The following is a 12389-nucleotide window of genomic DNA, read 5'->3' as shown; positions in this document are numbered from 1 at the left end:
CTGAGGAGGTAACACATCACACAGGACAGATCTCTGAGGAGGTAACACACAGGACAGATCTCTGAGGAGGTAACACACAGGACAGATCTCTGAGGAGGTAACACATCACACAGGACAGATCTCTGAGGAGGTAACACATCACACAGGACAGATCTCTGAGGAGGTAACACACAGGACAGACCTCTGAGGAGGTAACACACAGGACAGATCTCTGAGGAGGTAACACACAGGACAGATCTCTGAGGAGGTAACACACAGGACAGATCTCTGAGGAGGTAACACACAGGACAGATCTCTGAGGAGGTAACACACAGGACAGATCTCTGAGGAGGTAACACACAGGACAGACCTCTGAGGAGGTAACACACAGGACAGATCTCTGAGGAGGTAACACACAGGACAGATCTCTGAGGATGTAACACACAGGACAGATCTCTGAGGAGGTAACACACAGGACAGATCTCTGAGGAGGTAACACACAGGACAGATCTCTGAGGAGGTAACACACAGGACAGATCTCTGAGGAGGTAACACACAGGACAGACCTCTGAGGAGGTAACACACAGGACAGATCTCTGAGGAGGTAACACACAGGACAGATCTCTGAGGAGGTAACACACAGGACAGATCTCTGAGGAGGTAACACACAGGACAGATCTCTGAGGAGGTAACACACAGGACAGATCTCTGAGGAGGTAACACACAGGACAGATCTCTGAGGAGGTAACACACAGGACAGATCTCTGAGGAGGTAACACACAGGACAGATCTCTGAGGAGGTAACACACAGGACAGATCTCTGAGGAGGTAACACACAGGACAGATCTCTGAGGAGGTAACACACAGGACAGATCTCTGAGGAGGTAACACACAGGACAGATCTCTGAGGAGGTAACACACAGGACAGATCTCTGAGGAGGTAACACACAGGACAGATCTCTGAGGAGGTAACACACAGGACAGATCTCTGAGGAGGTAACACACAGGACAGATCTCTGAGGAGGTAACACACAGGACAGATCTCTGAGGAGGTAACACACAGGACAGATCTCTGAGGAGGTAACACATCACACAGGACAGATCTCTGAGGGGGTAACACAAAGGACAGATCTCTGAGGAGGTAACACACAGGACAGATCTCTGAGGAGGTAACACACAGGACAGATCTCTGAGGAGGTAACACACAGGACAGATCTCTGAGGAGGTAACACACAGGACAGATCTCTGAGGAGGTAACACACAGGACAGATCTCTGAGGAGGTAACACATCACACAGGACAGATCTCTGAGGAGGTAACACACAGGACAGATCTCTGAGGAGGTAACACACAGGACAGATCTCTGAGGAGGTAACACACAGGACAGATCTCTGAGGAGGTAACACACAGGACAGATCTCTGAGGAGGTAACACACAGGACAGATCTCTGAGGAGGTATCACACACAGGACAGATCTCTGAGGAGGTATCACACACAGGGCAGATCTCTGAGGAGGTAACACACAGGGCAGATCTCTGAGGAGGTAACACATCACACAGGACAGATCTCTGAGGAGGTAACACACAGGACAGATCTCTGAGGAGGTAACACACAGGACAGATCTCTGAGGAGGTAACACACAGGACAGATCTCTGAGGAGGTAACACAGGACAGATCTCTGAGGAGGTAACACACAGGACAGATCTCTGAGGAGGTAACACACAGGACAGATCTCTGAGGAGGTAACACACAGGACAGATCTCTGAGGAGGTAACACATCACACAGGACAGATCTCTGAGGAGGTAACACACAGGACAGATCTCTGAGGAGGTAACACACAGGACAGACCCACAGTGTAGTAGTAGTATAGACTCCTAACCCAGTGTAGTAGTACAGACTCATAACCCAGTGTAGTAGTACAGACTCCTAACCCAGTGTAGTAGTACAGACTCCTAACCCACAGTGTAGTAGTAGTTGTACAGACTCCTAACCCACAGTGTAGTAGTAGTACAGACTCATAACCCAGTGTAGTAGTATAGACTCCTAACCCACAGTGTAGTAGTAGTAGTACAGACTCATAACCCAGTGTAGCAGTACAGACTCCTAACCCAGTGTAGTAGTAGACTCCTAACCCACAGTGTAGTAGTACAGACTCCTAACCCAGTGTAGCAGTACAGACTCCTAACCCAGTGTAGTAGTAGACTCCTAACCCACAGTGTAGTAGTAGTAGTACAGACTCCTAACCCACAGTGTAGTAGTAGACTCCTAACCCAGTGTAGTAGTAGACTCCTAACCCAGTGTAGTAGTAGACTCCTAACCCACAGTGTAGTAGTAGACTCCTAACCCACAGTGTAGTAGTAGTAGTACAGACTCCTAACCCACAGTGTAGTAGTAGACTCCTAACCCAGTGTAGTAGTAGACTCCTAACCCAGTGTAGTAGTAGACTCCTAACCCAGTGTAGTAGTAGACTCCTAACCCACAGTGTAGTAGTAGTAGTACAGACTCCTAACCCACAGTGTAGTAGTAGACTCCTAACCCAGTATAGTAGTAGTAGTACAGACTCATAACCCAGTGTAGTAGTATAGACTCCTAACCCACAGTGTAGTAGTAGTATAGACTCCTAACCCAGTGTAGTAGTAGTAGTACAGACTCCTAACCCAGTGTAGTAGTATAGACTCCTAACCCACAGTGTAGTAGTAGTATAGACTCCTAACCCGGTGTAGTAGTAGTAGTACAGACTCCTAACCCAGTGTAGTAGTACAGACTCCTAACCCAGTGTAGTAGTACAGACTCCTAACCCAGTGTAGTAGTACAGACTCCTAACCCAGTGTAGTAGTCGTAGTACAGACTCCTAACCCACAGTGTAATAGTAGACTCCTAACCCACAGTGTAGTAGTAGTAGTACAGACTCCTAACCCACAGTGTAATAGTAGACTCCTAACCCACAGTGTAGTAGTAGTAGTACAGACTCCTAACCCAGTGTAGTAGTAGTAGTACAGACTCCTAACCCACAGTGTAATAGACTCCTAACCCACAGTGTAGTAGACTCCTAACCCACAGTGTAATAGACTCCTAACCCACAGTGTAATAGACTCCTAACCCACAGTGTAATAGACTCCTAACCCACAGTGTAGTAGTAGTAGTACAGACTCCTAACCCAGTGTAGTAGTACAGACTCCTAACCCACAGTGTAGTAGTAGTAGTACAGACTCCTAACCCAGTGTAGTAGTATAGACTCCTAACCCAGTGTAGTAGTACAGACTCCTAACCCACAGTGTAATAGACTCCTAACCCACAGTGTAGTAGACTCCTAACCCACAGTGTAGTAGACTCCTAACCCACAGTGTAGTAGTACAGACTCCTAACCCAAAGTGTAGTAGACTCCTAACCCACAGTGTAGTAGACTCCTAACCCAGTGTAGCAGTAGTATAGACTCCTAACCCACAGTGTAATAGACTCCTAACCCACAGTGTAATAGACTCCTAACCCACAGTGTAGTAGACTCCTAACCCACAGTGTAGTAGACTCCTAACCCAGTGTAGTAGTAGTATAGACTCCTAACCCAGTGTAGTAGTAGTATAGACTCCTAACCCACAGTGTAATAGACTCCTAACCCACAGTATAGTAGACTCCTAACCCACAGTGTAATAGACTCCTAACCCACAGTGTAATAGACTCCTAACCCACAGTGTAGTAGACTCCTAACCCACAGTGTAGTAGACTCCTAACCCACAGTGTAATAGACTCCTAACCCACAGTGTAGTAGACTCCTAACCCACAGTGTAGTAGACTCCTAACCCACAGTGTAATAGACTCCTAACCCACAGTGTAGTAGTAGTATAGACTCCTAACCCACAGTGTAGTAGTAGTATAGACTCCTAACCCACAGTGTAGTAGACTCCTAACCCACAGTGTAGTAGACTCCTAACCCACAGTGTAGTAGACTCCTAACCCACAGTGTAATAGACTCCTAACCCACAGTGTAGTAGACTCCTAACCCACAGTGTAGTAGACTCCTAACCCACAGTGTAGTAGACTCCTAACCCACAGTGTAATAGACTCCTAACCCACAGTGTAGTAGACTCCTAACCCACAGTGTAATAGACTCCTAACCCACAGTGTAGTAGACTCCTAACCCACAGTGTAATAGACTCCTAACCCACAGTGTAATAGACTCCTAACCCACAGTGTAATAGACTCCTAACCCACAGTGTAATAGACTCCTAACCCACAGTGTAGTAGACTCCTAACCCACAGTGTAGTAGACTCCTAACCCACAGTGTAATAGACTCCTAACCCACAGTGTAGTAGACTCCTAACCCACAGTGTAATAGACTCCTAACCCACAGTGTAGTAGACTCCTAACCCACAGTGTAATAGACTCCTAACCCACAGTGTAGTAGACTCCTAACCCACAGTGTAATAGACTCCTATCCCACAGTGTAATAGACTCCTAACCCACAGTGTAGTAGACTCCTAACCCACAGTGTAGTAGACTCCTAACCCACAGTGTAGTAGACTCCTAACCCACAGTGTAATAGACTCCTAACCCACAGTGTAGTAGACTCCTAACCCACAGTGTAATAGACTCCTAACCCACAGTGTAGTAGACTCCTAACCCACAGTGTAGTAGTAGTAGTAGACTCCTAACCCACAGTGTAATAGACTCCTAACCCACAGTGTAATAGACTCCTAACCCACAGTGTAATAGACTCCTAACCCACAGTGTAGTAGACTCCTAACCCACAGTGTAATAGACTCCTAACCCACAGTGTAGTAGACTCCTAACCCACAGTGTAATAGACTCCTAACCCACAGTGTAATAGACTCCTAACCCACAGTGTAGTAGACTCCTAACCCACAGTGTAGTAGACTCCTAACCCACAGTGTAGTAGTTCAGACTCCTAACCCACAGTGTAGTAGTTCAGACTCCTAACCCACAGTGTAATAGACTCCTAACCCACAGTGTAGTAGACTCCTAACCCACAGTGTAGTAGACTCCTAACCCACAGTGTAATAGACTCCTAACCCACAGTGTAATAGACTCCTAACCCACAGTGTAATAGACTCCTAACCCACAGTGTAATAGACTCCTAACCCACAGTGTAGTAGACTCCTAACCCACAGTGTAGTACAGACTCCTAACCCACAGTGTAATAGACTCCTAACCCACAGTGTAGTAGACTCCTAACCCACAGTGTAATAGACTCCTAACCCACAGTGTAGTAGACTCCTAACCCACAGTGTAGTAGACTCCTAACCCACAGTGTAGTAGACTCCTAACCCACAGTGTAATAGACTCCTAACCCACAGTGTAGTACAGACTCCTAACCCACAGTGTAATAGACTCCTAACCCACAGTGTAGTAGACTCCTAACCCACAGTGTAGTAGTATAGACTCCTAACCCACAGTGTAATAGACTCCTAACCCACAGTGTAGTAGACTCCTAACCCACAGTGTAGTAGACTCCTAACCCACAGTGTAGTAGACTCCTAACCCACAGTGTAGTAGACTCCTAACCCACAGTGTAGTAGACTCCTAACCCACAGTGTAGTAGACTCCTAACCCACAGTGTAGTAGACTCCTAACCCACAGTGTAATAGACTCCTAACCCACAGTGTAGTAGACTCCTAACCCACAGTGTAGTAGACTCCTAACCCACAGTGTAGTAGTAGTATAGTCTCCTAACCCACAGTGTAGTAGACTCCTAACCCACAGTGTAGTAGACTCCTAACCCACAGTGTAATAGACTCCTAACCCACAGTGTAGTAGACTCCTAACCCACAGTGTAGTAGTAGTATAGACTCCTAACCCACAGTGTAATAGACTCCTAACCCACAGTGTAATAGACTCCTAACCCACAGTGTAGTAGACTCCTAACCCACAGTGTAGTAGACTCCTAACCCACAGTGTAATAGACTCCTAACTAACACGTGAGGTCTCACCCACACTGTCCTTACCACACCTTCCTGCCACAGTGTTCGACATCATGTTGGAAGGGTTGCCAACATGAAATATATTCCACCTGAAAGGTGTGTTTTTTTAGAGGGCCCTCCCAATCAAAGGCAAAGTCAGTGACTGTAGCGTGAAGCAACAAACGGGTTCAACAAGTGTGTGTGTGTGTGTGTGTGTGTGTGTGTGTGTGTGTGTCCTAGCTGGAAGCAGCTAACCGTCTCCTACAGCAGGCCCAGCAGCCCTACAGTTACCTGATCGACACGGTGAGACAGAGGGACACACAGATACTGTCCCTCAGAGAACGCATCACACAGCTGGAGGAGGACACCAGGTACACAGTCCACTGTCTCCTCCTTCCAGTCTCCCCCTATCAGTCTCCCCCTATCAGTCTCCCCCTATCAGTCTCCTCCTTCCAGTCTCCCCCTCCAGTCTCCCCCTATCAGTCTCCTCCTTCCAGTCTCCCCCTATCAGTCTCCCCCTATCAGTCTCCCCCTATCAGTCTCCTCCTATCAGTCTCCCCCTATCAGTCTCCCCCTATCAGTCTCCCCCTATCAGTCTCTCCCTCCAGTCTCCCCTATCAGTCTCCCCTATCAGTCTCCCCTATCAGTCTCCCCCTATCAGTCTCCCCCTATCAGTCTCCCCCTATCAGTCTCTCCCTCCAGTCTCCCCCTCTCAGTCTCCCCCTATCAGTCTCCCCCTATCAGTCTCCCCCTATCAGTCTCCCCCTATCAGTCTCCCCCTATCAGTCTCCCCCTCCAGTCTCTCCCTATCAGTCTCCCCCTATCAGTCTCCCCCTATCAGTCTCCCCCTCCAGTCTCCCCCTATCAGTCTCCCCCTATCAGTCTCTCCCTATCAGTCTCCCCCTATCAGTCTCCCCTCCAGTCTCTCCCTATCAGTCTCCCCCTATCAGTCTCCTCCTTCCAGTCTCTCCCTATCAGTCTCCCCTCCAGTCTCCCCTATCAGTCTCCCCCTATCAGTCTCCCCCTATCAGTCTCCCCTATCAGTCTCCCCCAGTCCAGTCTCTCCCTATCAGTCTCCCCTATCAGTCTCCCCTATCAGTCTCCCCCTCCAGTCTCCCCAGTCTCCCCTATCAGTCTCCCCTATCAGTCTCTCCCTATCAGTCTCCCCCTATCAGTCTCCCCTATCAGTCTCTCCCTATCAGTCTCCCCCTATCAGTCTCCCCTATCAGTCTCCCCTATCAGTCTCTCCCTATCAGTCTCTCCCTATCAGTCTCCCCCTATCAGTCTCTCCCTATCAGTCTCCCCCTATCAGTCTCCCCCTATCAGTATCCCCCTATCAGTCTCCCCCTATCAGTCTCCCCCTATCAGTCTCCCCCTCCAGTCTCTCCCTATCAGTCTCCTCCTATCAGTCTCCCCCTATCAGTCTCCCCCTATCAGTCTCCCCCTATCAGTCTCCTCCTATCAGTCTCCCCCTATCAGTCTCCCCTATCAGTCTCCCCTATCAGTCTCCCCCTCCAGTCTCCTCCTTCCAGTCTCCCCTATCAGTCTCCCCCTATCAGTCTCCCCCTATCAGTCTCTCCCTATCAGTCTCCCCCTATCAGTCTCCTCCTATCAGTCTCCCCCTCCAGTCTCTCCCTATCAGTCTCCCCTATCAGTCTCCCCCTATCAGGTCTCCTCCTTCCAGTCTCCCCTATCAGTCTCCCCTATCAGTCTCCCCCTATCAGTCTCCCCCTATCAGTCTCCCCTATCAGTCTCCCCCTATCAGTCTCTCCCTATCAGTCTCCCCTATCAGTCTCCCCCTATCAGTCTCCCCCTATCAGTCTCCCCCTATCAGTCTCCCCCTATCAGTCTCCCCCAGTCTCCTTCCAGTCTCCTCCTCCAGTCTCCCCTATCAGTCTCCCCTATCAGTCTCCCCTATCAGTCTCCCCCTATCAGTCTCCCCTATCAGTCTCCCCTATCAGTCTCCCCTATCAGTCTCCCCCTATCAGTCTCCCCCTATCAGTCTCCCCCTATCAGTCTCTCCCTATCAGTCTCTCCCTATCAGTCTCTCCCTATCAGTCTCTCCCTATCAGTCTCTCCCTATCAGTCTCCCCCTATCAGTCTCCCCTATCAGTCTCCCCTATCAGTCTCCCCCTATCAGTCTCCCCTATCAGTCTCCCCTATCAGTCTCCCCTATCAGTCTCCCCTATCAGTCTCCCCTATCAGTCTCCCCTATCAGTCTCCCCCTCTCCTCCTATCAGTCTCCCCCTATCAGTCTCCCCTATCAGTCTCCCCCTATCAGTCTCCCCTATCAGTCTCCCCCTATCAGCCTCCCCTATCAGTCTCCCCTATCAGTCTCTCCCTATCAGTCTCCCCCTATCAGTCTCCCCCTATCAGTCTCCCCTATCAGTCTCCTCCTATCAGTCTCCCCCTATCAGTCTCCCCCTATCAGTCTCCCCCTATCAGTCTCTCCCTATCAGTCTCTCCCTATCAGTCTCTCCCTATCAGTCTCCCCCTATCAGTCTCCCCCTCCAGTCTCTCCCTATCAGTCTCCCCTATCAGTCTCTCCCTATCAGTCTCCCCTATCAGTCTCCCCTATCAGTCTCCCCTATCAGTCTCTCCCTATCAGTCTCCCCCTATCAGTCTCCCCCTATCAGTCTCCCCTATCAGTCTCCCCTATCAGTCTCCCCTATCAGTCTCTCCCTATCAGTCTCCCCTATCAGTCTCTCCCTATCAGTCTCCCCTATCAGTCTCCCCTATCAGTCTCCCCTATCAGTCTCCCCTATCAGTCTCCCCTATCAGTCTCCCCTATCAGTCTCCCCCTCCAGTCTCTCCCTATCAGTCTCCTCCTATCAGTCTCCCCTATCAGTCTCCCCCTATCAGTCTCCCCTATCAGTCTCCCCTATCAGTCTCCCCTCAGTCTCTCCCTATCAGTCTCCCCCTATCAGTCTCCCCTATCAGTCTCCCCTATCAGTCTCCCCTATCAGTCTCTCCCTATCAGTCTCCCCCTATCAGTCTCCCCCTATCAGTCTCCCCCTATCAGTCTCCTCCTATCAGTCTCCCCTATCAGTCTCCCCCTATCAGTCTCCCCTATCAGTCTCCCCCTATCAGTCTCCTCCTATCAGTCTCCCCCTATCAGTCTCCCCCTATCAGTCTCCCCTATCAGTCTCTCCCTATCAGTCTCCCCTATCAGTCTCCTCCCTATCAGTCTCCCCCTATCAGTCTCCCCCTATCAGTCTCCCCCTATCAGTCTCCCCCTATCAGTCTCCCCCTATCAGTCTCCCCTATCAGTCTCCCCTCCAGTCTCCCCCTATCAGTCTCCCCCTATCAGTCTCCCCTATCAGTCTCCCCCTATCAGTCTCCCCCTATCAGTCTCCCCCTATCAGTCTCCCCCTATCAGTCTCCTCCTATCAGTCTCCCCTATCAGTCTCCCCTATCAGTCTCTCCCTATCCCTATCAGTCTCCCCCCAGTCTCCCCCTATCAGTCTCTCCCTATCAGTCTCCCCTATCAGTCTCCCCTCCAGTCTCCTCCTATCAGTCTCCCCTATCAGTCTCCCCCTCCAGTCTCCCCCTATCAGCCTCCCCTATCAGTCTCCCCCTATCAGTCTCCTCCTATCAGTCTCCTCCTATCAATCTCCCCCTATCAGTCTCCTCCTATCAGTCTCCCCCTATCAGTCTCCCCCTCCAGTCTCCTCCTATCAGTCTCCCCTATCAGTCTCCCCCTATCAGTCTCCTCCTATCAGTCTCCCCCTATCAGTCTCCTCCTATCAGTCTCCTCCTATCAGTCTCCTCCTATCAGTCTCCCCCTCCAGTCTCCTCCTATCAGTCTCCCCCTATCAGTCTCCCCCTATCAGTCTCCTCCTATCAGTCTCCCCCTATCAGTCTCCTCCTATCAGTCTCCCCCTATCAGTCTCCCCCTATCAGTCTCCTCCTTCCAGTCTCCCCCTATCAGTCTCCCCCTATCAGTCTCCCCCTATCAGTCTCCCCCTATCAGTCTCCTCCCTCCAGTCTCCTCCTTCCAGTCTCCCCCTATCAGTCTCCCCCTATCAGTCTCCCCCTATCAGTCTCCCCCTATCAGTCTCCCCTATCAGTCTCCCCCTATCAGTCTCCCCCTCCAGTCTCCTCCTTCCAGTCTCCTCCCTCCAGTCTCCTCCTTCCAGTCTCCCCCTATCAGTCTCCCCCTATCAGTCTCCCCCCTCCAGTCTCCCCCTATCAGTCTCCCCCTATCAGTCTCCCCCTATCAGTCTCCCCCTATCAGTCTCCTCCTATCAGTCTCCCCCTATCAGTCTCCTCCTTCCAGTCTCCCCCTCCAGTCTCCCCCTATCAGTCTCCCCCTATCAGTCTCCCCCTATCAGTCTCCCCCTATCAGTCTCCCCCTATCAGTCTCCCCCTATCAGTCTCTCCCTATCAGTCTCCCCCTATCAGTCTCCTCCTTCCAGTCTCCTCCCTCCAGTCTCCTCCTTCCAGTCTCCCCCTATCAGTCTCCTCCCTCCAGTCTCCCCCTATCAGTCTCCCCCTATCAGTCTCCCCCTATCAGTCTCCTCCTTCCAGTCTCCCCCTATCAGTCTCCCCCTATCAGTCTCCTCCTATCAGTCTCCCCCTATCAGTCTCCTCCTATCAGTCTCCCCCTATCAGTCTCCTCCTTCCAGTCTCCCCCTATCAGTCTCCCCCTATCAGTCTCCCCCTATCAGTCTCCTCCTTCCAGTCTCCCCTATCAGTCTCCCCCTATCAGTCTCCCCCTATCAGTCTCCCCTCCAGTCTCCCCCTCCAGTCTCCCCCTATCAGTCTCCTCCTATCAGTCTCCCCTATCAGTCTCCTCCTTCCAGTCTCCCCTATCAGTCTCCCCCTATCAGTCTCCCCTATCAGTCTCCTCCTTCCAGTCTCCCCCTATCAGTCTCCCCCTATCAGTCTCTCCCTATCAGTCTCCTCCTATCAGTCTCCCCCTATCAGTCTCCTCCTTCCAGTCTCCCCCTATCAGTCTCCCCTATCAGTCTCCTCCTTCCAGTCTCCCCCTATCAGTCTCTCCCTATCAGTCTCTCCCTATCAGTCTCTCCCTATCAGTCTCCCCCTATCAGTCTCCTCCTTCCAGTCTCCCCCTATCAGTCTCCCCCTATCAGTCTCCTCCTTCCAGTCTCCCCCTATCAGTCTCCCCCTATCAGTCTCCTCCTTCCAGTCTCCCCCTATCAGTCTCCCCCTATCAGTCTCCTCCTTCCAGTCTCCCCCTATCAGTCTCTCCCTATCAGTCTCTCCCTATCAGTCTCCTCCTATCAGTCTCTCCCTATCAGTCTCTCCCTATCAGTCTCTCCCTATCAGTCTCTCCCTATCAGTCTCTCCCTATCAGTCTCCCCCTATCAGTCTCCCCCTATCAGTCTCTCCCTATCAGTCTCCCCTATCAGTCTCTCCCTATCAGTCTCCCCTATCAGTCTCTCCCTATCAGTCTCCCCCTATCAGTCTCCCCCTATCAGTCTCCCCCTATCAGTCTCTCCCTATCAGTCTCCCCTATCAGTCTCTCCCTCCAGTCTCCCCCTATCAGTCTCCCCCTCTCAGTCTCCCCTATCAGTCTCCTCCTATCAGTCTCTCCCTATCAGTCTCCCCCTATCAGTCTCCCCCTATCAGTCTCTCCCTATCAGTCTCCCCCTATCAGTCTCCCCCTATCAGTCTCTCCCTATCAGTCTCCCCCTCCAGTCTCCCCCTATCAGTCTCTCCCTATCAGTCTCCCCCTATCAGTCTCCCCCTATCAGTCTCTCCTCCTATCAGTCTCCTCCTATCAGTCTCCCCCTATCAGTCTCCCCCTATCAGTCTCCTCCTTCCAGTCTCCCCCTATCAGTCTCCCCCTATCAGTCTCCCCCTATCAGTCTCTCCCTATCAGTCTCCCCCTATCAGTCTCCCCCTATCAGTCTCTCCCTATCAGTCTCCCCCTATCAGTCTCTCCCTATCAGTCTCCCCCTATCAGTCTCCCCCTATCAGTCTCCTCCTTCCAGTCTCCTCCTTCCAGTCTCCCCCTATCAGTCTCCCCCTATCAGTCTCCCCCTATCAGTCTCTCCCTATCAGTCTCCCCCTATCAGTCTCCCCCTATCAGTCTCTCCTCCTATCAGTCTCCTCCTATCAGTCTCCCCCTATCAGTCTCCCCCTATCAGTCTCCTCCTTCCAGTCTCCCCCTATCAGTCTCTCCCTATCGGTCTCCCCCTATCAGTCTCCCCCTCCAGTCTCCTCCTATCAGTCTCCCCCTATCAGTCTCCCCCTATCAGTCTCCCCCTATCAGTCTCCTCCTTCCAGCCTCTCCCTATCGGTCTCCTCCTTCCAGTCTCCTCCTATCAGTCTCCTCCTATCGGTCTCCTCCTATCGGTCTCCTCCTATCAGTCTCCTCCATCCAGTCTCTCCCTATCAGTCTCCTCCTATCAGTCTCCTCAGAGAACGCATCACACAGCTGGAGGAGGACACCAGGTACACAGTCCACTGTCTCCTCCTTTCGGTCTCCTCCTTTCAGTCTCCCCCTATCAGTCTCCTCCTTTCGG

General features: G+C 51.3%; 1 protein-coding gene across 1 annotated transcript in view; it reads left to right on the top strand.

Annotated features, from left to right (window-relative positions):
- pibf1 (progesterone immunomodulatory binding factor 1) overlaps positions 1–12389 on the top strand; it is a 104809-nt gene that overhangs the window by 77633 nt on the left and 14787 nt on the right. Inside the window, exon 14 of the mRNA XM_064958695.1 lies at positions 6136–6266. Coding sequence (XP_064814767.1) covers positions 6136–6266 — 131 coding nt within the window. The remainder of the gene's footprint in view (positions 1–6135; positions 6267–12389) is intronic.

Source organism: Oncorhynchus masou, unplaced genomic scaffold (genome assembly GCF_036934945.1).
Source record: "Oncorhynchus masou masou isolate Uvic2021 unplaced genomic scaffold, UVic_Omas_1.1 unplaced_scaffold_1326, whole genome shotgun sequence".
Taxonomy (NCBI): domain Eukaryota; kingdom Metazoa; phylum Chordata; class Actinopteri; order Salmoniformes; family Salmonidae; genus Oncorhynchus; species Oncorhynchus masou.
Note: the sequence above shows the minus strand (reverse complement) of the source record. Positions and strands in the feature narration are given on the sequence as shown.